The 27,975-nt window shown below is 43.2% G+C and overlaps 1 protein-coding gene across 5 annotated transcripts in view; it reads right to left on the reverse strand.

The window, feature by feature from the left end:
- Positions 1–804: 804 nt before the first annotated feature.
- The window catches only part of LOC102448247 (sodium channel protein type 5 subunit alpha-like), a 190,422-nt gene continuing 163,251 nt past the window's right edge, over positions 805–27,975 (reverse strand). For all 5 annotated transcript variants that reach the window (XM_075922841.1, XM_075922840.1, XM_075922838.1 and 2 more), the window contains 6 exons: positions 21,278–21,556; positions 20,650–20,703; positions 10,088–10,225; positions 9,155–9,259; positions 7,346–7,616; positions 805–3,824 (listed from right to left, as the gene is read on the reverse strand). In XM_075922841.1, the coding sequence (XP_075778956.1) occupies positions 2,572–3,824; positions 7,346–7,616; positions 9,155–9,259; positions 10,088–10,225; positions 20,650–20,703; positions 21,278–21,556 (2,100 nt within the window). In that variant the 3' untranslated portion in view covers positions 805–2,571. The remainder of the gene's footprint in view (positions 3,825–7,345; positions 7,617–9,154; positions 9,260–10,087; positions 10,226–20,649; positions 20,704–21,277; positions 21,557–27,975) is intronic.

Genomic DNA, 27,975 nt, shown 5'->3' on the forward strand with positions numbered 1-27,975 from the left:
TTCATATAGTGTAATGTCTTTAACAAACTTCTCAAGCTAAATCCTTTTGCAAGACCAATAAGAACCAACCTGTTATGTAGATCCAGTCCCCAGACCCCTGCACAGGAGGAATGAAAGTTCACTGACTGATTTCCCTGCTTTTAGGCCATGTCTGAACTACAGATAAGCTCAAAGCTGCCACAGTTGATCAGGTCTAGTGAAGACACGCTAATTTGAACTGAAAGGGCACTCTCGTTGATGCCAGCAATCCTGCTGCTACAGGGAGTAAGCTATATCATTGGGAGAGTGTGCTCCCTTCGACCTTCTGCAGTGTGGACAGCACCAAAGTTCGACTTAGGATACTTTGACTTAAGCTATGCAAATTACATAGCTGAAGTTACTTATCTTAATTCAAATGTATCCCTTAATGTAGACCAGGGGTCAGACTGGGATAGTGTCCATAAAGGGACAATATTGTAGCTCCATAGCTTAACTATGATTGAAGGGTAAATGTATTTATCCTATCTGCATTTTAGTATCTTGCATAAACATGAATTCCTTGGTCTCTATTAAGGGAGAGATTAATTTTACCCTAATGTAAGATTTTAAATTTATAAAATTAAGCTTTATCTATTGATGGAGATGGATTGTATTTACTGGTGAAGAGCCTAGCAAAATGATTCCCAACAAATCAGCAAGTAGCAATTCGTTTTGGGTCATCACCTGATTTGTGCTGGGTCACAAATAAGATTTTTTTTTTAAAAAAAATGTGTAGTAACAAACACTTCATAAAAATAAGTATTTTATTTAGTTATTTTGCAGATCTTCAGCTGGTGCAAATCTGCATAGTTCAAATCTCAATGGTACAGAGTAACTAACTTCTATGACACTATGCTAATTCACACTGACAACAGATATGATCGACTGTATCTAGATTCAAATTATAGGAAGAAAACAACAGTATGGACCTAAAACTTCTTAGCGAGAATTCATATCGATGAGGGGAAGCAGGGAAATACAACAGAGAGAAAGAAAATTAAAAGACATTTCACATATTATTGATTATTTCTTGTATTCAAATAGTACCTAGAAGCTTCAGATCAGATTGCATCCCCATTGGGCAAGGCCCTTTACATATGTATAGTAAGAGACAGTGTCTGCCCAGAAAGTCTAAACAGAGAGACAGACACAAGTGAAGGAGGGAGAAAATAATAATTATTATTATTCCCATTTTACAGGTGGAACACTGAGTGAGAGAGAGAATAAGGTCATATCTACACTGAAATCAGACATTATTTGCCTACGGTCACATGGGAAGAATGTAACTAAGGAAGAAACTGAACCTGGATCAGAGTCCCAGTGTACTGCCTCAACCATAAGGCCAAGCTTCCTCTCAGTCTGAAATTACTGTGGTGAAGAAAGGAAAGCTGCTCCTCCCCTCCTCCAGACCAACCATTCTTCATAGTCACATATATCTTGTAACATAAAAAGTATATAATCTTGAAAACTGACCTGCAGGTAAAACTGAATGGTATTTAAACAAATGGAGTGGAAATAAGGATCTTGGAAACACTGAAATATGACCCAAAGGAAGAGAAATCAGCCACTGAAAACTGAAATGGTTCACACCGAGAATATGAACACATATATATCCAATAAGTATTCACATACATGGGAAAAGAGATTGAACCCAGGTCCAGGAGTTGAGGCCTTTGTGGGATTTTTGTAAGAGCATAACACCACTAGAGTAGCAAAGACTTTTTGGAAGAAAACACGGTGAAGATAACTAGGCCAATGTCATAATTACAAAGGATAAAAATCAGGTTTGCTTAAAAAATAAGAAAGTTCTTACTCAGTTCATTACTATTTCTGGAATGTTGAATGTTACATTTATTATTTCATTATACTTCAGTAATATAACTACAACAGTATACACACCATGGCTATTCTGTTGAAATTCATTGTATTGGAGCAGTTCCAGTACATTATGACATATCAATGAATCATGCAATGGTTATGCTCATGATATGTGATCACAGGACTGAACAGATTGTGAGCCATTAATATACCAGGTTTATAATCAAAATATTAATTAGGAATTAATTAAGGCTACATTACAATCCTCTCCCTACTTCTAAAACCCCCAACCCTTAAATTTTCTCCCAACCCATGCTTTGCCCCAGGCAGACATTTATTTCCAGACACCATGAAACTTATCTTCCACTCCTTGAACTTGCGCCCAACAAAGCAAACCAATATAAAGAAGTCTAGTTACCAGAAATAAAATACAGCTCTATCAATACTGTGTCAGGGCCATGATAACTACGTACTAAGGATTCTGTCTTAATTTTGGATTATCACTGATATAACGTTTGTAGCCATGCACAGATTCTTCCTTTACATATATAAATATAAACATTAAGCAAAGTTGAATGCAGCAAGAGCAAAGGTTATACCTTGCCAACTCTTGTAGTTAAGGGTAAATCACCAATGGTTCTTTTGCAACTAATGTTTAATAAGAAAGCTTCAACTGCTGTATTTGTACATCATTACATGCTGTGAACAATATTTTAAAGCAGTCTTAACAAAATCTTAAACAATGGATTTTTTCTCTCTCTCTGCAAATAGTGAATAATCTATAGGTTCTTCACTCTGGGGAGAGTCTGCCATCTTCACCTTGAGGTGATCATTAGTGGTCCTGGTGACACTGTCATAGGATGGAGGGAAAGATGCTGTGGATGCAGATTCTGATTTGTCTAAATTTCTATCAGCATTTTCATTCACCATGAATTCAGCGAGGCCTTCTTTCTCTGGAGCATCTTCAAGGATGTCACCATCACAGGTTCTATTACGGCATACAAAAGAGGTCTGCCTCATGGGATGTTGATTCAAATGTCTCCTGTAAACCCTCTGGATAATAATGGCAGAAACTTCCTCTTGCTTCTGTCTAATTGTAGTTGTGATTGGTTCATAAGAAAGCTTGGATGGATTGGCAGCCATAAACTTTTCCTCCATCTGAACTTTTAGAGTATCCATGTCTCCAGATTCTCCTAGCACCCGTTTGGTAAAAGCAAATAAAATATCCAAACAGTGGATCCTGTCTCCACTGACCATGGGAAGATCCATTGCTGTGAGCTCAATTTTATTTGGTTTGGGTACACGTAAAGGTTCTGCCAGAGCATCTGCAAAGTCTGAAAGTGCAGAATACTTCATAAACTGAGTTGCCTCTGGATCAAATTTCTCCCAGACTTCATAAAACATATCAAAGTCATCTTCACTTAGAGGATCTGTACTCTCCTCAGTGGCAACATTGAAGTTCTCTAAAATTACAGCTATATACATGTTTACAACAATAAGAAAAGATATAATGATGTAACTTACAAAGAATATAATACCCACAGCAGGCTTGCCACATTCTCCCACAGCAGGCTTGCCACATTCTCCCACAGCACTTGGTATGGCTGGATCACAATATGGCGGTCCAGTGTTTAAAATAGGGCTGAGAAGACCATCCCAGCCAGCAGAAGTTGTGATTTGGAAAAGACAGAGCATGCTGTTAGCAAAGGTTTGGAAATTGAACATGTCATCAATCCCATTCTCCCACTTAACATAAGCAAAGTTAGCCATGCCAAAAATGGCATAAATAAACATGACCAGAAAAAGTAAGAGGCCAATGTTGAACAAAGCAGGAAGGGACATCATTAAGGCAAAAAGAAGAGTTCTAATTCCTTTGGCAGCTCGGATTAGTCTCAGTATTCGTCCAATTCGAGCCAAACGAATGACTCTGAAGAGTGTAGGTGAGAAATAATTTTCAAATGCTTTTACAATGCCAGAGAGCACAGTACCTAAAAACAGAAATTAATAATTAATTAGAATTTCTAATTGTTGCTAATTATTATCTTAAAGAAATAATAGTATAAATAAAAATGTACTAGAATGGATAGATTTTGATTCTTCAAGGAAAAGGTACACATTTTTTAAAAGTTAAATGGCTTAGTTGTAAAAAATTTTGAAATTAAAACAATAACAAGACAACAGAATGTATTTTTCAAACACCAGTGTGTACGTTGTGTCCCTAAAATCTGTATATTAGCTTAGTGCACATGTAAAACATAGAAGTAGGTGTTTTATTTGCAACATTTTGCACAACCACTAGGTACATGTGCATTCTATAGGCACAGTTTATGTAAATGTATTTTCCCATCTGGCCCTAAAAGTTGGAAAAAACCAAAGCTCATATTAAAAAAACAAAACATGACACCAGAGTCATAGGCATTCGATATTTAGATACTGTGGTGATGAGGGATATATAAACCAGAGAAAAAGACAGGTTAAATAACAGTGTAATCCTTCTATATACCAAGGCTTTTCGGCCCCTTTCTAGTGGCTTGACCACACAAAAGTTTATTAGTCTGGTACTGCCTCTAAAAAATGGACAAAGTCCATTCTTTTAGATCTTTAAGTCTCAGGTTCAATCACTGAAGATGACCAGTCCAGAAGTGTTGTTACAGAAGGACAACCAAATTTATTGATGGCCTCCAAAACTGTTCTATTGTAGCCCCAAGAAGTCTTGCACAAAAACAGAAAAAAGGTAATATTCCAGATATCAACTGGCCAAGGCTTGATGTAAATGGTTACTCTCTTCCCCCTGCCCTCCTCCTCTTTCTCTTGCTCTCCCTTAAGGTCTATTCATTTTTTCTGTTTCCTAGGAATTCCTTGTAGCAATGGGCACCATAGAGAAATATTTGTCTTTTAAGGGAGATTTTTTCTTAAATCTCCTAATCTTTATGGGGATCCACTTCTTTTCTTCCTGTTTTTCACCTCTGTCACCAAAGAGGAGTCAGAAAGAGGTTTGGATACATTTTTTTCAATACTCGTAAGGATCGGGCCCTCCACGGAACTGAAACTTTCCACCAGGTGATTTTTGCCCAAGGGCTCACCATTCATGACCATCTGCCTTCCCGCGGACAGCTGCGCTGCTGTTTACACTCCAGCCCTCTCCCTACTCCCAGTCCTGTGGTGGGCTCAATACTTACTTTTCTTTTCCTTTCCTTTTCTCCCCCACAGCTCTGTGCCTAGCCAAGGATGGAGTGCCAGGGCAGGAACTGCCTTTAGTCATGAGAGCCCCCTTGCCATATTCTCTGTGGATGGGCAGGAGACGGAGGGGGCAGGAGTTGAGGAAGCAGCACGAGCCAAGGGACATGCTGGCCACAGCTTCCTGATGCACCCCTTGACCCAGAACGGTGAAAGGCAGGCTCCAAGCCTACAGATGCTCCATGTGGATAAAAAGTCCTTAGTGCGCCAGCTATTTGTCCTTCGGGGCTGGGAAGTGACCCTGGGAAGTGCTGTGGACTCTGCTGTACTCTGCTGAGACATTTTTTGCTTGCAGAGTCTGAGTTTGTTTGCTTGCAAGCACAGAGACTCTCAGGTCCCATTCGCTGTGAACAGCGAACAGCAGCCCATGGGAGCTGAGAAACTCTGTGCCCTGAAGCCTGCATATCCCTCAGCCCACATTAAAACTGACATGCTGTGACTGTACACTGGAGTCGGCTTATAAACTGGTCAGTCACTTTTTACCATTTTTTCTCTTTTTTGAAACTATCGTGTTACGCAAATGTCACCCTGCTCTAACCATTCAAAAGCTACTAGAGTGGCAGGAAGGGTTTAGTTGGGCTGCTGCTAGGAAAAATGGATCAGTGAAGTCAATAAAATGTTATTCAATACAGATATATGACACCTCAAAGTTGTTACATTTCAATGTGGACACCCTGTAAAAGATACCATGAACTATTATACATTTCAAATGATTATCAAGTAATGGAGTGTTTGAAAATAGGTATATTGTTTGGGGGGAGGGGGAGTCCATAAAATTTTAATAGATTGATATATGCTTGAAAAGGTTGGGAACCACTACTCTAGTATTATTCCATTGACTTCAGTTGAGCAACTGCTGAGTTCTACCAGTGTGAGAGGTGAATCAAGATACAGTCTAAATTAGATTGTAAAATAAAATGGTACATTTATGACAATATATTATAGGCATGAAGACAAAAATCAATGTGTTTGAGGGTGAGGTAAGAATTTCTCAATATAGAATGATTATTCTAACAAGAGAAATTATCAAAGGTAATGTGCTTATTCACAAGAATGATTGGAAAATTGTAAAACATTTAGCAATATCTGGACTCCCATAACTACAGTTATACAGGATTGATTAATTAAAGTAGCTATATTTCAATTTAAATATTTGCAACAGATTCTCCTTTACAGTATGAATATCTATTACATATTGGAAAGAGTTTGTGTGTGTCTGTTCATCCATGAGTCTGTTTGTTCAGGAACTTCTCCTAAACGGCAAGAGCAAGGACCACCAAATTTGGTATGCTGCTTCCTTTCATATCTTTAAAGCAAGGTCAGGGTTTCGTTGTGCCAGGACAATAGGATGTGCCTGGAATCTGATTGTTTCTCATCATATGTAAAGGGAGGGCTCTTATAGCAGGGATAGTTATATTCCAGAATTATCACAAGGGAACAGCAAGCATGAGGGAAAGTTATACTCTAGAATGATCACAGGGGGCAGCAAGCTCTCCATCCGGAGGGAGCAGCTGTCGGACAGGCAGCACAGATCCTGCCACCAGTGGCTGGCCCTAGGGAGCAGCCGCTGGCCAGACAGCGCAGCCGCTGCGGACCTGGACCAGCCCAAGGGAGCAGGTGCCAGGCAGCATGCCTCACAGCCACCCCGGGGGACAACCACTGGCCACTCCCACCCTTGTTGGGTCTAGTGTTGTATATGCCTCAAAATTGGCAAAATATTTCTCCATAAACCAAAATTATTAAAAGTTATATCATATGATAAAAGATTATACCATCACTAAGGTCTGAAAAAATAATCTGCAGTTTTGTAAAAATTAAAATATTTCACATCTCTACAATAAACCCTAATTAACATGGAAAATTATAATTTTTCCACCTGAATTCTCTTTTCAGAGTTATGAGACCAAGTATAATATTTATTATAACATTATTCATTACATTTACAACTTTTAAAACAGTAAAACAAAAAAGCTATCAGAGATTGTATCCTTCCACTATAAAAAGTAGTTCCTTTTAAAAGTTAAGAGAAAATAGGAAAAGTTTATAAATTCACCTTCTGTGCTATTTTAAATATATTTGTTGATATTTATTCCTCTGACCTTTATTTCCTTTTCCCTCTCTTTTTTTTAAATCTGTTTTGAGTATTTTCCCCAACACTTTGTTTCTAGCATCCTGGGTCACATTTCAGCAACAATTTGTGGCCAAGAAGCAAATTGTAACTTTTATGAAAACAAAATTTGGGATAGTGAAGAAATTGTGTATTTTTACCTACCAACAATGGACATGATGACAACACTTAAATCAAATATGTTCCAGCCATTGGTGAAGTAGTAGTGTCTTAGGGCCAACAATTTCATGATGCACTCTGCAGTAAAGATGGCAACAAAGAGGATGTTGATTTTGTTAAGAATGTTAGTCTTCTTTATACTTTGATCATCAGTTTCTACCATCATAGTGATCATGTTAAGGCAGATGAGAATCATGATGATAACATCAAAGGCTTGGCTTGTAACGATGTCAAAAATGAAACCTTGGTATTTGTTCTGTGGGATAAATAAAAAGTTTTTAGTATTGATTACAAGAATGTAGGCAAACTTACAATAATAGAAATGCAGGGCTAGAAGGGACCTCAAGAAGTCATCCAGTCCATCCTCTTGAACTGAGGCAGGACCAAGTATACCTAGATAATACCTGATAGCTATTGACTAACCTGTTACTAAAAATCTTCAATTATGGGGATTCCATAATCTCGCTTTGCAACCCACTACGAAACTTAACTAGCCTGATAGGAAGGTTTTTTTCTAATAGCTCATTAGATTAAATTGATTTTTCTTGTTTGGCCTTCTGTGGACATTGAGAAAATTGGATCACAGTCCTGCTAAGAGACCCCTTAACATATTTGAAAACTGTTATTAGGTCCCACTTCACTCTTCTTTTCTCAAGACAAAACATGCCCATTTTTTAATCTTTCCCCATAGGTATATTTTCAAAACATTTAATCATTATTGTTGCTCTACTCCGGACTGCAGTTTGTCCACGTCTTTCTTAAAATATATGTACACAAAACTCCTGCTAAAGCCTCTTGAATACTAAGCAAAACAGAATTAGAACCTGAATATTATGCTTTTTTACAAATAGCATCATACAATTGGTTCATATTCTATTTGTGATCCACTGTGATCCCCAGACTCTTTTCTGCAGCTCTATTGCCTAGCCAGTTATTCCTCGCTTTGTATTTGTGTATTTCCTTTTTTTCCCTAAGTGTAGTAGTTTGAACTTTTACTTATTGAATTTTATTTTGTTGCTTTTAGACCAATTGTCCAATGTTAAGGTCATATCAAATTTTATTCCTGTTCTCCAAAGTACTTGTAATCACAACCAGATTGATGTTATCTGTAATTTTTATTAGTGCTCTCCCCTCCATGATCTGAGTCAATAATGAAAATGTTGAGTAATACGAGACACAAGACAGATCTTTTTGAGATCCCATTAGATATGTCTAATCACTCTGACAGCGAACCATTAATAAGTACTCTCAGGGTATGGTTTTTCAACCAGTTTTGTACCTATTTTATAGTAATTCCATCATGACCAAATTTCCCAATTTTGCTTATTTGAATGTCATGTGGAACTGTGTTAAAGCTTTGTTAAAATGAAGTTGTCACATCTACTATTTCTCCCTGTTCCCCAATCATCTGCAGTAACCATGCAAAATAAATGTAAATATTCCCTAGCAGATAGCTCCAATCCTTATATGTTAATATGTTATTTAATTTCATAATAAGTAGGTTATATATTTATATCAGAGTATATAAATCCCAAAGAATAATCAGTTTCAAGATAAATATACAAAGCTATTTATTGAAATCCATAAACATTTAATCTGTATAATCTTTATAATCAATGACAATTTTTGGTGCAGAGGTAAGATTATGAACACTGTAAACTAATGGAAAGAAATAGGTATATTGTACATGCATTAATCTCCTTTCTCCCACATACAAACACAGTGGATTAAGTTAATTTTATTATAGATTTTCTTTTATTAGAGATATTTTTATTGAAAGAATTTGGATCTTACCAATGGCCTTGGGATGGGTTTTTGGGGTTTCTTGGATCCCAGTTTTTTCATTGCATTATAGTATTTTCTCTGTTCTTCTGTCATAAATATGTCTTGTCCACCTAAGTATATGGAGACAATGATACTGTTATTGTTGATGAAAAGAAACATTGCTGCCATGCAAGAGTTTAAATCTGTAGTGTTCAACATGCTAGCCGTTAGCCACATGTGGCTATTTGGCTGTTTGAGTGTGGCTAGTTGGCTTGAACAATGTGGCTATTTGGCCAGTGCGTGTGGCTAGTTCACCATAGCAGTAGCCACTATGTGGCTACCGCTTCAGAACTTGTTGGACACCAAAGGTCTAAATTATTGGAATTCAATATTTCTTTCTTTTTCTATTCTTTCAACTCTTGCTTACCCTTCTTCCACCTTATTAGGCCTAAAACAGCGCAGGAAATTAACAAAGATCTTCCAGAACAGCAGTTCAGTGGTGAACCAGGAAAATGATTAGGTTACTAAGAGCCCAGGCACCTGAGAGAAGGAGCAATTTTCTCCCTGCCTCTCCAGCCCATCTTGCTGTTTCCTCCTTGGAAGGCCCACTGCCCACACAAGGTCTGCCTAATCAAGGGCTGTTCTCAGACCTTGTGCCACAGTGCTCAGCTCAAGGGCAGGAGAAGCAGCATCATGGAACTATGTAGCAGGCTTCAGGGATTCTTATGAATCAAAGCAGCCCCAGGAGATGAGAATTACCGGGCTGAGATATAAGGTAATGGAATGGAGAAAGGGAAGCACTTCACTTGTAATGCGCCTCTATTAAATTCAATACTGATGCTGCTCCATGTAATACATGCGTATAGATGTTTCAGAGCTTCAGTGTACAGCTAGCATCCTCTAGTTTGAAGACAACACATAAGGAATATATTAAGGGCCTGGGTACATATCCAATATACTTATCTTTTTCTTTTGTTGGTTAAAATTGTCTATAATGACACCGACAAAAAGATTCAGTGTGAAGAACGATCCAAAAATGATGAAAATCACAAAATAGAGATACATGTATAAATTACGTTCCATCTTTGGCTGATCTTCTTTCTGTGAAAATGAAAAGCAAGATGAAAATTAACTAAGAACAGTATGGCTGTCATTCTGGAATGAGCTCTGTAAAAGTGTAGGGATTCTTCCATGCAGAGATACTTGCAGGATATCAAACTTGTTTCACCACTAGAAATGCAGAAAAAATGGTCTGTAATGCAGAAAAATTAGGGATTAACTACCCAGAGAGTTAGTGTGCAGCAAACCCAGGTGGGAATTTACAGTACACCAGCTGGGCACGATTAAGTCACACTCTGGGACTTACATCATATGTTCACTGCTATAGCACAGTGATGTATGTTTAGTAAGCTGCTGCACTCTGGTTTCACACCCTGGCTAGCTGTGCACTAACTCACTGTACACAAGCCATAGATCTTGCATTTTGTCGGGAGAGTGTAGAAAGAAAGGGAACTAGAGACAAAATGAGTAGTATAATTAAAGTTAAATCCAAAGACACCACAGAAAACGTGAATGACAATTTCACAAGGAAAACATTTTGCTTAGAATTTGATTATCGTTCCTGATACGCTGAAAATGCCTACTGAAAATATGCCAAATTTTCTGTGGGTGTGTTTCCATTGAAGTAATTGGGTGGAATATTTGGCCCAATATCTATTAATAGTATAACTGCTATTTATTATTTTTATTTCCTTTGCAATCTTTGTTATGATATTCTCTGCCCACTGTGCAGAACAGATTCCTGTAATTGGCACTAATATTTTTTATAATTATGCCTTGCCATGCCTCTTCCTCGGAGCAAGAGGGATATGCTGCTGCTTCTGGGAGTTGCTTGAAATGAGAGCCGTCTGGAATCTGCATCCCCAAGCCCTCTCTCACATCACAGAAGCTTGCCCTAGCCTTAAGTCCCCTGCTGTACTCAAACTCCCTCCCAGAGTCTTCACCCCACACCTCATCTGCACCTCAACCCCTGCTCTGGCTTGCAGCCCCCTCCTGCACCTAATCTCTTCATTTCCAGCCCTACCCCAGAACCCATCCTCCAGCTGGAGCCCTTACTCCCTCCTACACTCCAACCCCTCGCCCCAGCCATGAGCCCCCTCCCATACTCAGAACCCCTTGATTCCACTCTGCAGTCCAGAGCCTCCTCTTTCACCCTAAACTCTTCATACCAGGCCCCACCCCAGAGTCTGTACTCTCAGCAAGAGCCCACACTTCAACCTGCTTCCCCACCCTCGTGAAAATGAGTGAGTAAACAAGGAGGGGCGAGAGCAAGTGACAGAGTGGATTGAGTTGGCAGTGGGGTGGTATAGCCTTGGAGAAGGGGCAGGGTAGGGTGTTTGCATAGTCAGCCTGTGGAACTCCTTGCCAGAGGAGGCTGTGAAGGCTAGAACTATAACAGAGTTTAAAGAGAAGCTAGATAAATTCATGGAGGTTAAGTTCATAAAAAGCTATTAGCCAGGGGGTAGGAATGGTGTCCCTGGCCTCTGTTTGTCAGAGGCTGGAGATGGATGGCACGAGACAAATCGCTTGATCATTGTCTTCGGTTCTTAAGTTTTCTGCAAATAGAAAGTTAGCAACTCTAAAGTACCAGAAAAAGAGGTTACGCAGCTTTAGTAGTTACTGATGGTCTTCGAGATGAGAGTCCCTAGGGGTACGGCTAGACTAAACGGTTGAACTGTTCCACGTCCAGGGAACACATTTGCTCTTCTACTTTTTTTGCAGAAGAGCAAACGCGCTCTTTCAGAAGCCTCTGTAATTCTCATTCCACAAGGAATAAGGGGGCTTCTGAAAGAGGTTTTTTTCCCGACATTTGGCCAAGTCTAGACATCCCAGTCTAGATGGGCCAAATGTTGGGAAAGACTCTTCCAACAAAAGAATCAGAAAAAGCAGTGTAGTCTAGCCGTACCCTGGAAGTGCTCCACAGCAGGTGTCGGTGCATCTCAGCGCCATAGACCGGATTCTTCACAGCAGGGCCTGGGGGGCGGGCCATGCATGTGCGGCAAGTAGGGTGTGTGAGCAACATACATTGCAAATTCACATGCGCAGCCACTCTTCCCTCTGTTCCTTCTCTCTCCGGAAACCGGCTCGTAGAAAAAGAGGTCTCCAAATAGAGGGGAGGACGGGAGGGTATTGTAGCACCCACAGGGACGCTCATCTCGAAGAACGTCAGTTATGGCTAAAGGTGAATAACCTCCTCTTCAAGAGAGAGACATTCCTGTGGGTGCTCCACAGCAAGTGACTGCAAAGCAATATGTCCTAAGGAGGCAGGAACTTTGGATCTGGCAGATAAGCTGTAGATAACATGGTCTTGACAACCCTCGTTGAGGAGACAGGTCCATGAGAAAGTACATGCTTCACAAATATTTGGTCAGAAGCTCATGTGGCTGCAGTGCATATGTCCTTGAGAGGGATCTTTCAGAGGTAAGCTACAGCTGTGTCCACAGCCCCGGCAGAATGGTCCCGAATGGCGGTAGCTGGCGCAAGCTGGCTGTAGCATCAGGCTATGCCGTTAAATATCCAGCGAGACAGTCTTTGGGAGGGTATCTGTTGTCCTTTTTGTGTTTATAGATGGATATAAAGAGTCCAGGAGAAGCTCTAAAAGGCCTCGTTCTGTGAATGTAAAATGAGAGAGCCCCGAGGACATCTAGAGCATGCATCCTTGCTTCAAAGGTATTGGTGTGAGGTTTGGGAAAAATACAGACAAGTGAATAGTATGGTTTATGTGGAATAAGAAGTACACTTTGGGGAGGAACTTGGGGTGGGCATGTAGCATGACTTTATCCTTTAAAAAGGTGTTGTATGGAGGATCCGCCATCAGGGTGGCCATTGCACCTGCCTGGCAGATGTAATTCCCCACTAAAAGTGCAGTTTTCATAGAGAGATGGAGAAGCGTGCAAGTGGCTATAGGTTCAAATGGAGGGTTGGTGAGAGCACTGAGAACTAAATGGAGGTTCCATAGCTCCCTTGGCAGAGTTACATCAGGATATAGTGACTGGAGGCCCTTCATAAAGCGATTTGTCATTGGATGGGCAAAGACTGTGTTATCTATTTTTGTATGGAATGTGGTTATAGCAGCTAGGTGCAGCTAATAGAGCTAACAGAGCTTACAGAAAGGTTGGACTTCTTTAAGTGCAGGAGGTAGACAAGGATGAAAGATAATGGGACAGTCTCAGGAAAGATGTTACGAGGGAGGGCCCAATGTGTAAAATGTGTCCATTTAGTGGAATATGTTTTACGCATTGAGGCTGCACAACTATGCAAAAATACTTTACATACTGTAACTCTATGCCTGAGAGCCATCCAGGTACCAAGCCTTTAGATGGAGACTAAGGAACCATGGGTGTTGGGTCTGTAGGCCTTGTTGATATAACAGTCTGGGGTTGCATGGCAAGGAAATTGGCAGAAACAGTGCCATTCTGCTGAGAAAGGGGAACCAGGGCTGTCTGGGCCAGCATGGAGCTATTACAATAACTCTGGCCTTGTCCTTCCTTATCTTGAGTATTGTGAGAAGGAAGGAAATGGGAGGGAAGGCGTAGAGGAGACAACGACTTCATTTGATGGTGAGAGTATACCTCAGGGAACCTTTGCCTATGCCTGCTCTAGAGCAGTATAGTGGGCACTTTTTGTTGGTACTTGTGGTGAAAAGGTCTATTAGAGGTGTGGGGGAGAGGACTCACCACCCTGCCTCAGTGACCCTCTGCCAGTCTTCATCTTGCCCCTGTTTTAGGGCAAACTGCAGTCTGTAAGGGCCGCTCATCACCGGCGAAGGGGTATGGACCTGCTACCCCAGTTTATCACAGCTGCGTCTCCACAGGCCTCCTAGCCCCAGGCTGCGCTCCAGGCCCTACAGCCTGGGAGCTTGCTTGGCCAGACCTCTCCAGTCCCTGCCTTGCTGCCCCAGCACTCCTTGAGCTGCTGGGAGCCTCCTGCTTTCCCAGCTGCCAGCTCCTTACTGCTCTCCCCGAGCGGGAAACTACTCTCCTTTATATAGCCCTCAGCTGGGCCCTCCTTAGCCAGAACTGCCTCAGCTGGGTCTTTGCTTCCAGCCCCGACTCCGGGCCTGGGTTTTGCCCCATGCGCTCTGTCACAACGTGGTATCCCCAATATGTGAAGATTGAGTCTAGTATCCCCTGGTCTATCTGCCACTTGTTCTGTTGAGGTAGTGATCTCAATCCATTGGCCGTGGTGTTCAATGCACCCAGTAGATAACATGCACTGATAGCGATGCCATGGGAGACACACCAATTCCACAGAGTAATAGCTTCTGTACAGAGGGCATCAGTGTGGGTGCCCCCTTGTCTGTTCATGTAAAAAATGCTGGTGACATCGTCAGTGTATATCTTGATGTGCTTGTGGGCTATCAATGGAAGGAAATGTTGGCAAGCTAGTCTTACAGGATATGTCTACACTACAGAGTTAATTCGAAATAACAGACGTTATTTTGAATTAACTGTAATAGCTGTCTACACATACAAATTGCTATTTCGAAATAAATTCAAAATAGCGGAGCCCTTATTTTGAATTAGGTAAGCCTCATTCTACGAGGAATAACACCTAATTCAAATAGCTAATTCGAAATAAGTGCTGTGTAGACAATTATTTCAAATTAGGGGGCCTCCAGCCCCTCCCAGTTTCCTCTTGTGGCCACTCTAGTCCAAACCAGGAAAACTCCTCTCCTCTCCCCCAGCCCCGGGGCCCTAAAAGGGGCAAACTCTGGCCACTGGGCATGTGCAAGAGCCAGGCCTGCCAGTAGCTGCAGACCCTCAGCCAGTGGCCACAGGATGGCAGCTAGTGGCATCCAGCTCTCCCCCGCTCAGTCCCCCAGCAACCAGGAACCAGCCAGCGGCCATAGACGGTGCGCGTCCTCATGGACTAGTGCGGAGATCATGCACCTCATTGAGGTTTGGGGGGAGGCCCCCAACATCCATTATTTCTGCACTAGGCAGAGGAATGCAGCTGTCTACATCTGCATAGTGGCCACCATGGCCAGGAAAGGCCACAGGTGCACCCAAGAGCGGGTGCACCTGAAGGTGAAAGAGCTGTGACAGGCATACGCCAGGGCCACTAGGGGCAGCGCTGACACCTGCCCCTACTTCCCCACCCTCGACCAACTCCTGGGGGGCGGGGTGGCCTGCGCCAGCCTGGGAGGCAGCGAGCTGGGACCGGAGGGCTCTGACCCAGGCACACCAGAGAGGCCACCGCCAGCTGTCCCGGCTCCAGAGTCGGCAGGGTCGTCTGGGGAGGCCATACGAGGTAAGTGCCAGCACTGTCCCCTATCTGGGGGGGAAGCAGAGAGGAAGACCAGGGACCACGTGCGTGGGCCATGCCTCCCACGGATCATGCAGCCACCTGTGCACGTGCAAGCACGTGCCATGCCTCTCTTGGGCAGGTGGCTCCAGCTGTGTGACACCCAGGGGCCGTGGCCCAATAGGCACATGCGTGTGTGAAGAGACCTGACACGCTTCCGACCCAGGGTGGGACCCAGCAGGATGCTCTCCCTTCACACACCCCCTCTACACAGAGGCAGGGGACATCTCCCCCCAGCCCCGGCCACACTATACATGGCACAGGGGCATGGGTGCAGTCTTGGGGCAGCTCCCAGTCCTAGGGAGAGCCACACATCCTGACCATGGCCTCTGTGCAAGCACATTGGCTCTGACGGTGCAGGGCATGGTCACTCTCACGTCGCGAGGCGGGGGGGGGGGGAGGGGGCTGGGCATCATCCACTGTGTCCCCAGGGTGAACTGACCACTTCTCTTCTTTCTCTACAGCTGCACCAGCTGCTCGTGCAGGGCGCACCACCCCTTCCAGGACATGCTCCCACATCTGCGGCCTGCTCCGGACCACCAGCACATGGCAGGAGTACCGGGACCAGCACCTGGGGGCCCTGTGAGCCCTGCACCGCACCATCCAGGCCTCAATGCTGGAGGACCTGCAGCTCCACCGGGAGGACTGAGCAATGAACTGTAACCTGCAGGCCCTGCTGCAGAGCATGCTGCCCCGTGCCAGTCCTGCGCTTGCTACCCCCCCAACTACTGTTCCTCCTCCCACTCCTGCCCCCCCTCCCACCTCTTCCTCCTCGACCTCCACACCATCCTCCTCAATGTCCACACCCCCCATCTCAACCTCTGCACCCTCCTCCCCATCCCCCCGGGGATGCCGAAGCCCCCTCCTCCACCGTGCTGGGAGGTGGTTGGCCCGGCGAGACCCCCAGCCCTGAGTGCTGAGCTTCCCTTCCTCCTTCTTCCCCTTGCTTCCCCCTTCCAGCTCCCTCCCCTCTCCCACCCTCTCCTACCTCCTTTCCCCCGTCCCCCCAGAGTTTCATTACCCTCCCCAATTGTGTTAAATAAAGACAGGTTATATTTTTGAAAATACATGTCTTTTATTTGACATGGGGCGGGGAGGGCTAGGGAAGGGATGAGAGGGAGGAATGAGGCACAAGCCCCCAGTGGGGCAGACCAGGGAGGCTCTTAGTACTCCTCAGGGTGGAAGCTCTCCCGCAGGGCCCCCTGGATCCTGATGGTGCTCCTGGATGGCAGCCTGCAGACAGTGCAGCCAGGCTGCTGGCAACGTGTCCACAGGATGCAGCAGAGTCCATGGGGGCAGGTCTGGTTCCATGTTGCAGAGTGCTGTGCTGTACCGAGCGAGGGCAAGCAGAACACTCCGAGACACAAATGCTTTGCTGTCCCTCAGCGAGGTGGACCAGCAAGCAGAGAAACCTGAGAACTGTCTGTCTGGAATCAGGGGTCTGGTCCCTTTAAGCACAGACCTCAGCTACCCTGAGGCAGCAGTCCCATGCACTAAGTCTGACCCTGATGCCCTTTTGGCACTGGTTCCAGCCAGCCTTACCTTCGATTCAGGGTCCACTCAATGTGGACACGCTATTTTGAATTAGAAAAATGCTATTTCGAATTAGTTTTTGTATCTAAATGCATTATTTCGATTTACCTTATTTCGAATTAACTAATTAACAAACTCACAGATCTTACTTCCAGTACATTTATATGGACAGTCTTTCCTTTTGGTGTCCAGAGGCCCGGTATGGTAGAGTTTTCAATGTGCACCTCCCCTACCCGTAAGAGAGGCATCTGTTGTGATGATGACAGAGGGCTCTGGTGTTTGGAATGGGATTCCTGTGCATAGGTTCTGTGTCTTTGTCCACAATAGTAGTGTGGCAGAATGGAGAGAACCCTGTTTAGGGGATGGTAGTTTGGCCTGTTCCAGCCCTGGAGACACCTCATGAATAGATGTACATTGGAGACCACTGGGTTTCATGCTGCCACGTGGCCGAGCAACTGAAGGCAATCATGTGCCATGACGATAACGTGCCATTTTTTTAACCAGGTCCCTACTTTTCTTGAACCTTTTGATGGGCAAGGAAGTCATTGCCACCATTGAATTGAGCTGTGCCCTATAAACTGTATGGACTGTACTGGTGTGAGCACTGACTTTGTTTCATTTCTTAGTAGTCCCAAGGAATGGAAGCAAGTCATGACTGTATGAATACTGTGATGGGACTGTGCCTCTGATCTGGACTTGATCAGACAGTCGTTAAGATATGGAAAAATGATGACATTGAGTTTCCTTAGGTAGGGGGTGACTACTGAAAGCATCTTGGAGAAGACCCTTGGTGCTGCGGAGAGTCCAAATAGGGGAACGCAGTATTTTCTATTAGCCCTTTTGCAGGTGGGAAGTATGGTTGCAGCGATCTGTCAAATTGTTTTCACAGGGTCCATGATAGTAGGATTTATGGGAAGTGTGATCTTTGTGGTAGGGGTGGCCCATAGGATGTTGGTAAGCTCAGGTTGGGTCTCAGAGACTTCCTCCATGGCAAAATTCAAAATCACTGCCATTCTTTTAAAAAGGTCCTGGAATGACATAAAGTCAACGGCTGCCATTGGAGATGGTGGCATTACTACTTCATCCGGCAAGAACGGTGAGTTGGTGTCAGGAGATGTATCTGGTCCTGATTCAAGGGTTCGCTGATCTGTTGCATCCTCCTGAACCCACTGAGGAGATGGAAACTGAGGTGGAGGGGAGAATTCAGGATGTTTGTCTGTATTCTCAGTGTGCTTTCTCCTATAATTACATGGCCATGGACTCCAATACTGCCACTGTGTGCCGTATGGCATGGGCAGTGGCATCCTTATGTATGGTTCTCAAGGGGGATTGCAGCCCCCATTGAATGTCTAAAAGTGGGGTGGGAGGACAGTACCAAGACCTTGGTGCCAGGTGACAGCTGAGGCAAAAATAATAACTCCCCTCTGTCATTTTCATTGCTGGATCGGAGCATAGGAGGAGAGATGTACCTCGGTGCCACTATGGCTGGCAATGTATCAGTGCCGAGGAATGGGGAGTGAAAGGTGCAAAAGACGGCAAGGTCCTTGTGACACAGGTACCTCAGTGCCGGTGCTGATGGCATGTCCACTGACACTGATGACTACTGCGGTACCATACGGTTGTGGCACCGGTAGCTGCATTGATGGTACTGGAGTCTGGTGCCAGTTGATCTTGAGGTGCCACGTGATGTAGTCCTGGCATTGATGATTCTGCCTTCAGTTTCTCTAGCACTGCAATGGGCCCTTAATTTGTATGTAGTCTCAGTGCAGGGTTTTTGCGCTCTCTGTTTAGTGGTGCCGTGCTGGGTGCCAGAGACACTTGGCGTGTCACACATGCTGATGCGTGGAGCGGCCTCAACTCTCAGTGCTGATTTCTCAGTCATGCGCCGTGTGGGCGACTTGTGATTTATGATATAGAGAGGAGGCACGTTATTTGGAGGATTTTTTCCCTTTGTCAGATTTCTGTTTTTTGGGCTGTTGAGTTCCTGGATCAGAGGCAGGGAGCTGTGCTTTTTCAAGCTGGTAAATGAGGAGAGCCAGTTTAAAAACCAGCTCCCCTTATGGACTGGCTGCCTGTTGCCCTGTGCTGCTGCCTCTGATTCAAAGGCAGTAGCATGGAGTGGCAGCTGCCCCTGTCCAGGGGAGGGTCTGAGCTCCTGGAGCTGGCATGAGCTGGAACTGAGCCAGGCTGCCTGCTCACCTGCCCCCTAATACACTTTAAATGCAGAACCACAGCAGGAGTCCAGGACCCAACGCAAGCTGGGACTGCTGGCCATCCTGCTAAAAAATTTACTGGCAACAGGAGCAGGAAAATGCGTGTAGTCTATAGCATTAACCAACAAGCATTTGCTTATGGGTTAATTGGTTAATCGACTATACTGTTACATTCCTAATCTTAAAGTGGAGGTCTCTATCCCTGCACATACATGCCTTAAGCTTAGCACAGTAGTGGAAATCCTGGTGCACATGACTCTTGCCTAGGTATTTAACACACTCTGAGCGTCCATCTGAGATGGGCATCGTGTCATTACCAGTGAAGCAGCGTTTAAATCCTTGTGATCAAGGCATTTTTGTCCAAACTGGGTAAAACCAGAGCAATGGGGGAAAACAACTTGGATAACAGTTTTTTTCTTTTTTGGGGGGGGGGAACGAACTTGGATGAGACCAACAAAAGGAAGAAGAATGAGAAATGGGTGAAAACAAACAACTTACCTACATAGAATAATAGTGAGTGAAGAGCACTGCTGAGCTCTGTCTTAAGTTGGAGACGGTAAGAAAGAACTGAGGGGAGGGTGGCCGCACATGCGTGGTTGCACTGCGTGGTGCTCGCACACCCTACCTGCCATGCTTACACGGCCCCCCTAAACACTGCTGTGAAGAATCTGGTCTGCAGTGCTGGGGCACACTGAGACCTGCTGTGGAAGAGCCACTGGGATGTCCCTCAAAGAAGAATTCCAGTCCTGACTGACATATCTCAAAACATGCTGCAAGAAACCCTCCAGTATGTATATAGTCCAGCAGTGAAGCAAAGCATCCTGGGAATGCTAGCTGCTCACTCCACAGAAAGTCCCAGCTATTGACATACAGATACATATTGAATGACAAAACAGTAGACAGTCTATATGCCAGCAATGTATACTAAAATGCACTATTTAGCACACAAAAATTAATTGTGTGTGAACTGCCCTCTCATTCTTTGTAGACACAAAACTTATGCATTCATACACCAACCGATGCATTAGAATCAATTCTGATTTGGGTGTCTGGATGTTACAGTAATCTAAATATTAAATAAATTATAATATTTGACAATTTATTTTAAATAGTTGTCATCCACTTTAAATATAATATTGTTCTTTGACAGTAAGCAATTTTCCCCATAATATTCACTATCTCAATTAACTATAATTATGGTAATGTAAGTTATTGGCAAGTGAAATGTACATATCTGATGCTGTAAATAAAAATAAGGATGTCTTATCATAGGTGAACAACATCACAAAAACAACAAAAAGAAAAGATTTATAACATTGGGTCACCTAACACTAGCAAGTATGAAAATGATCCAGCACAACTAAAAATTGGGGAAAAGGTCACCAGGGAGAATAATTAATTTGTATGACTTACCTCTCGTGAATCTACTGCTGCATACATAATGTCCATCCAACCTTTAAATGTTGCCTAAAATAAAAGACACATTAAAATCCCATTAAACTTTCAGGGAGAGATGCTTTAGCCAGTTTGCAACATCTTTGTACCACTGAGCTGGAGCAAAGGTAATGCAATCTATCTATAAATGCCCAATAGACATATTTCTGGTGAAGGTGATCTCCCTGATGATATGTCTGACACAGGCCTCTGTGCCCTATTCATATTTTTGCATAGATGACATGTCAGGGGAGGGAGGAGGCAAACTGCAGCAGTGTTCTACCATAGCAGTCCTCCACTTGTGTATGATTCATAAAGTTCCTTAATTCAGTGGTGGAACAAAATTGCTGAACAACAGGTTTTTATTGTGTTGGAATGGGGTTTGATCCTAAGAATCAGAGAACTGGAATTAACTCTCTAATGCTATATCCCCCTTCCCATTTCTGGCAGAAAGAGAATTTTGCCTTCAGTTTCATGAAATTAAAATAAACATTCCATCTTTCCTCTATAGGGCCACTATTCTGCACCCTTTATAGAAGTGGGTGAGTAATCAGCACTATGACACTACCCCATAGTATGCTGACAAGCAAAAGAAAACAGAACTTACCACCTGAAGAAGAGCCAGATAACCAGAACCAACATTATCGAAGTTGACTTTAACATTTACCCAATATATTTTTTGCGTGTCATTATAGTTGGTACAATTGTATTTGTTCTTAATATTTTTGTTTAAGTTTGATTTTTCTTCGGTCAAGTTAATGCATTTTCCAAATTTTCCTGCAAATAGGTTCACTCCCATGATACTAAAAATGAGCCAGAAAATGAGGCATACAAGCAGAACATTCATAATGGAAGGGATGGCACCCACCAAGGCATTTACAACCACCTAAAAAGTGAAATAAAAGAAAAGCATATAGTTATTATAGGCATTTCCATAAGCAGGGCTCTGTATAGCTATTCACCACATTAAACTATTTGAAAAACTAAGGAATCCCTTGTGTGTAATGATGTATTCATGATGGTCTCAGGATATTAAAAGGACACAGTGGGAAAGGTAATATATTTTATTGGACCAACTTATATTGATGAGAGAGTCAAGCTCTTGAGCTCTTTTTCAAGTCCAGGAATCCTATTCAATATTACAGCTAAATACAAAGATTGTTTAGCATAAGTAGCTAGCATATATTATATATATAGTAGCAGGTAGAGTGGGGATGCTCAGTGGGTTACAGATTGTTGTAATATGAATAAATCCAGTATCCCCATTATTGTAAGTGACTGTCAAAGTTATCAATTTAAGCTTCCAGACTTCTTCTTTGAAAGTTTTGTTCAGATTTCCTTTAGAATCATAGAACACTAGAACTGGAAGGAACCTCAAGAGGTCATCAAGTCATCTCCTGCATTCATGGAAGGACCAAGCACCATTTAGACGAGGGATCTGAAACTCCTGGCCCACAGGCCACCCCTAGCTGCAGCATATTCACAGTCCAGCCTAGGACTCCCAGTGGGCAGGAGAAGCTGATCATTCCCCAAAACCCATCCCTTCTCCCTCCCCATTAGCACCCCATCACCCAAAGACATGGCTTCATCTTCACACAAGTCACAGCCAGCAGGGCGAGCTGGCAACTCATAGGTGACATTTGTAAGAGAGAGATCATGAAGACCACTGGGGTTCACACCCAAGAAATATCTGAAGATAAAGTGAGAGGTTGAACTTGTCTGAGAGGAGGATTAGTTTTTTCTGATATTTGTTTCTTTACAGGTTTCAAACATCTTTCATCACATCAGGAAAAATGGAAAGCAACCTAAATTATTTTACCAGTCAAGTTTGCACTTGCACAGGTTAAATGCTCCAGTGACAGCTTTTGATGTTGTCTCCCACAGTATTCTTACTGGCAAGTTAAGGAAGTATGGATTTGATAAATGGACTGTAAGATGGATAGAAAACTGGCTAGATTGTCGAGCCCAATGTGTAGTTCAACATCATTATTAATGACCGGGAAGAGGGGATAGACTGCACCCTCAGCAAGTTTACGGATGACACTAAGCTAGGAGATACATTGGAGGGCAGGAATAGGGTCCAGAGAGACCTAGACAAATTGGAAGATTGGGTGAAAAGAAATCTGATGCACTTGGGTTCCTGCACTGGGGAAGGAAGAATCCCACGCACTGTTACTGGCTGGGGACAGAGTGGCTAAGCAGCAGTTCAGCAGAAAAGAACCTGAGGATAACAGTGGAAGAGATGCTAGATACAAGTCAATAGTGTGCCCTTGTAGCCAAGAAGGCTAATGGCATGATAGGGTGCATTAGGAGGAAGATTTCCAGCAGATCTAGAAAAGTTATTATTCCCCATTTATTTGGCATGGGTGAAGTCACATCTGGAGTATTGCGTCCAGTCCTGGGCCACTCACTATAGAAAGGATGTAGATGTATTGGAGAGGGTCCCGCAGAGGGCAACCAAAATGATTAGAGGTCTGGACCTAAGAGGAGAGGCTGAGGGATTTGGGCTTATTTAGTCTAAAGAAGAGTGAGGGGGGATTTGTTACCAGCCTTCAACTATATGAAGGAGGGTTCCAACGGGAGAGAGGTTGTTCTCAGTAGTGACAGATGGTAGAGCAAGGAGCAATGGTCTTAAGATACAGTGGGGGAGCTCTAGGTTGGATATTAGGAAAAACTATTTCACTAGGGCTGTGTCTAGACTACAGGGTTTTGTCGACAAAAGTGGACTTTTGTCGACAAAACTAAACCTGTGTCTACACTACCGCTGAGTTCTGTCGACATAATGTCGACAGAACTCAGCAGTTTTGTCGACGCTGGTAAACCTCATTTTATGAGGAATAATGCCTTCTGTCGACAGAGTTCTGTCGACGGAAAGCGTTATTGCATCTAAAATGTCCTTTGCATCTACACTGCCATGTCGACAAAGCAGTTTGCTTTGTTGACATAACTGAATGTAGTGTAGACACTCTTTGTCAACAGAAGCTTTGTCGACAGTATCTGTCGACAAAACTTCTGTCGACAAAAGCCTGTAGTCTAGACGTACCCTAGGAGGGTAGCGAAGCACGGGAATGGGTTACCTAGGGAAGTGGTGAAATCTCCATCCCTAGAAGTTTTTAAGTCCCACCTTGACAAAGCTCTGGTTAGGATGATGTAATTAGGGTGGGTTGTGATTTGGGCAGGGGGCTGGACTTGATGACCTCTTGAGGTCTCTTCCAGCCCTAGGATTCTATGATTCTAAGTAGCTAGGTAATTTGCTGCATATGAAGAGAAGTGGCTGAACAACTGACTGCAGGTCCCCCAGAAAGGGGGAGCATAGTGTGTTGCATGGTTATAGGCTGTGCCACTGAAGAGGACACTATGGGTCCTACAGAAGGAGTGCCAGTGGTGAGGCACCTCCCAAAAAGGGCATACTAACAGGCAGTGGTAATTCCCAAGACAGTCAGCAGGAGGTGTCAGAATGGTGAGTGATCCCCATTATATCCTTTCACTGATGCTGGGATGAGAAAAAATGAGCTTCTGAATCTGTCTAGAAGCACAGGACCCTCATGTGGGCAAACATCTTCCAAGATCTGAGATTGATCCCTGATTCTTCCACAGGAAGAGCAGTGACAAATTCCCCATGCAGAGTTTCCCACATGGTTTCCCATAATGCTTAACAGAATAGACTAGAGAAAAGCTCCAAGATCTAAGACTGATCCTTGCTTCTTCCATCAGAGTAAAGCATTTGATACAGTCTTGCACAACCATCTCATAAACAAACTATGGAAATACAACCTTTATGGAGTTACTACGAATGGGTGCATACCTGACTGGAAATTCAGTGCAGAGAGTTGTTATCAAGTGGTTCACAGTCAAGGTGGAAGATCATATTGAATGAGGTTCCACAAGAATCAGTTCTGGGTATAGTTCTGTTCAATGTCTTCATCAATTATTCAGATAATGGTATAGAGCACTGATAAAGTTTGTGGTTGATGCCAACTTGAGAGGGGTTTCAGTGTTTGAAATGATAGGGTTAAAATTCAAAATGATCTAGGGCAACTTGGAAAAATGGAGGGAAGAAAGTAGAATGAAATTCAATAAGTACTCCAATTAGGAAGGAAGAATCAGTTGCACATATACACAATGGAAATTGATTATGTGGGAAGGAGACCTGCAGAAAACAATTGGGGAGGAGTGGATCACAGTGGATCACAAGCAAAATATGAGTCATATATACTGAGTACTGTTGGGAAAAAAGCAATTATGCAAGGATGTATTAGCAGGAGTGTTGTAAAAAAGACACAAGAGGAATTTCTTGTACTGTACTCCATGTGGATTAGGTCTCATCTGGAGTATAGTGTGCAATTCTGGGGAAAGATTACATTTTCATTTCAGGAAAGATGTGGCCAAATGGGAAAAAGTCAAGAGAAGTGCACGAAAAATGATTGAAGGCCTAGAAAACATGACCCATGAGGGGAAACTGAAAACACTGGGTTTGTTTAGTCTGGGGAAGACAAGACTGAAAGGGAACGTGGTAATAGTTTTCAAGTACATGAAAGGTTTTTGCAAGGAGGGAGAAAAATAGTTTTGACTGACCTCTGAGGATAGGACAAGAGGCAATGGGCTTAAACTGCAGCACGGATGGTTTACATTGGATATTATGAACATTTTCCAGTCAGGTTGATTAAGCACTGGAATAAATTGCCGTGGGAGGTTGTGGAATTTCCATCATTAGAGATTTTTAAGAACAAGTTAGACAAACACCTGTCATGGATGCTCTAGATAATATTTAGTTTGGCTATGAGTACAAGGGACTGGACTACATGACCTCTCAGAGCCCTTCTCATGCTAAAATTCTATGATTCTATGTAAAAAATGGTGATGGTATTGTTGATCATGATTTAAACATGTCTGTCCAGATTAGATAAAAAAAAAGAAAATACAGGCCAGATGAATTGCTTAAAGTTCCATAGTGTTAATATTTAGAAGAGACTCTAAGACCACACTGCTTGGCTACGTCTACACTGGCCCCTTCTTCGGAAGGGGCATGCTAATTTTGAAAGTGGGAATAGGGAAATCCGCGGGGGATTTAAATATCCCCCGCGGGATTTAAATAAACATGTCCGCCGTTTTTTTTCCGGCTTGGGGAAAAGCCGGAAAAAAGCGTCTAGACTGGCCCGATCCTCCGGAATAAAGCCCTATTCCAGAGGATCTTTTATTCCTACTTTGCGGACATGTTTATTTAAATCCCGCGGGGGATATTTAAATCCCCCGCGGATTTCCCTATTCCCACTTTCAAAATTAGCATGCCCCTTCCGAAGAAGGGGCCAGTGTAGACGTAGCCCTTGAGTTTGATGATGTTGGAGATATACACTTCAACTCACTTCAGAGGCCTCCATTATCCTCATTAGAGTTGGCTGAAGAGATACAAATGGAAGGCCTTTACAAACATCAGAAGGCTTTAATACTAACAAAGGGATATCAGAACTTAATGGGGAACTCCAACATTAATATTTATGCTTTGTGTAAGGATCCATGAGTCTAGAAGGAAATGTTATTCAACCTATGCAGCAACTATAGTTCTTCAAGTTGTGTGTTGGTAAGGGTGATACAATTTAAGTGTGCAAGCATCCCATGCCCCTTAATGCGAGATTTTCATTAGCAGTTTTCATTCAACTTGCTCTTATGCCCTACACATCTTTGTTGCCCATTCAGAGGCTATTTAGAGCAGTACAGATGAACAACCTCTATGACAAAGTCACACCAAGAAAACTCCAATGTAGAGGGGAAGGAGGGCAGATAGTAGAGCACCCAACAGGGATACACATTTTGAACTATTGTTATTGCATAGGGAGAGTTCGTTCTTTGAGTGCTGTCCCTGTGTGTACTCCACTTCAGATAGTTGCTCAGCAGTATCCCCAGAAAGAGGCATCTTTGGAATAGACTCTAGTACATATGAAAGAACTGAGCTGCTCACTGCTGCATCAGATATAGAAGCATGATATAGTGTTTGGAGAAAGTATGTATTGAAGACCATGTAATGGTCAACCCTTCCACTAGAGAAAGGAAGACTGATATCACACACAGATGTATCTTAACTGAATTATTTGTTAAGCCTGTTTTCTTTCTTCAGTTGTAGGAAGCCATTCAGCATAAGTGAATGTTAGGAAGATTCAGGTGCAATTTGCTGGTATTCACACCAACAGCTAAATCTGTTCCACTTTTGAAGTATTATGGAAAGGTTCTCTCCTGCTGTACCCTCTATTGTATGTCCATGTACCACAGAGGAACCATGCCCTGAGGTGGAAAAACATGTTTGCCTGATTATTTTCATCACTTTTAAAATGAGGTGTTGTGGAAATGTGTAACACAGAACCTTTGTCCAAGGAAGAAGAAAGTCATCTCCCAAAGGCCTAGGCCCCTCATGGAGCAGAAAAACAATTCCTATTTGTGGCTGAGACAAAGAGATCCACCTCTAGATGTCCCAGATTCAAAATATGTCACCTAAGATCATCAACTGTCAAATTTTGTTCCAGGAATGTACACTGCCAAAATGTGAATACAATAGGCTATACATCAATTACATAACTTTATTGCTTCAGCACATAGACAGGAGATCTCATGACAGTTGATATAAAACATGAAGACTACTTTGTCTGCCAAGATCTTGACTGACCTCCCTCTGATAAAAGGAAGAAAGAGGAGACAGACATTTCTGATTGTCCTTAGTTCCAGAAGATGGTATGGAGATTGGTCTCTTGAGGTGATCATCTGCCCCGTACAAAATGAACCCTGAGATGTGTCCCACCCCCACGTTTGAGTAGGGAATGCATCTATCAGTATGGTGACCATCAGCAATGACCAAAGAAAGGCAATGTCAACCCCAACATTGTGGTGAGCCTTCCCCTAGTTTAGGAAATCCTTCATCTGGCATGGAAAAGAAACTTGTTTGTCTAAGTTGTGTCTATGTGGTGAATACAATCTCCCGAGTCAAGTCGGAAAGCAGCAAAGGTGTAACCTTGCATGATCTGTGATGGAAGTTCAAGCCATCATGTGACCCAGGGATCTGCAAACAGAGCCTCACTGAGGTCTGAGGCTCACTTGAATAGTCTTGATAAGAGGGAAGAAAGGCCCTGATAGTTAGTGAATCTAAAGATGCCTCAACCAACAAAGTGCATTTTTGAAAAAGGATCTACATATACTTCCTGACATACAACCTAACTGTAGGCACCATGAGAAAGTCTTCTGGGAGACCAGCATCACCACCCCATAAAATTAACCCTGGAACAGCCAATTGCTGAGGTATGGCAATACCACAATTGCTTC

Source organism: Pelodiscus sinensis, chromosome 2 (assembly GCF_049634645.1).
Source record: "Pelodiscus sinensis isolate JC-2024 chromosome 2, ASM4963464v1, whole genome shotgun sequence".
Taxonomy (NCBI): domain Eukaryota; kingdom Metazoa; phylum Chordata; order Testudines; family Trionychidae; genus Pelodiscus; species Pelodiscus sinensis.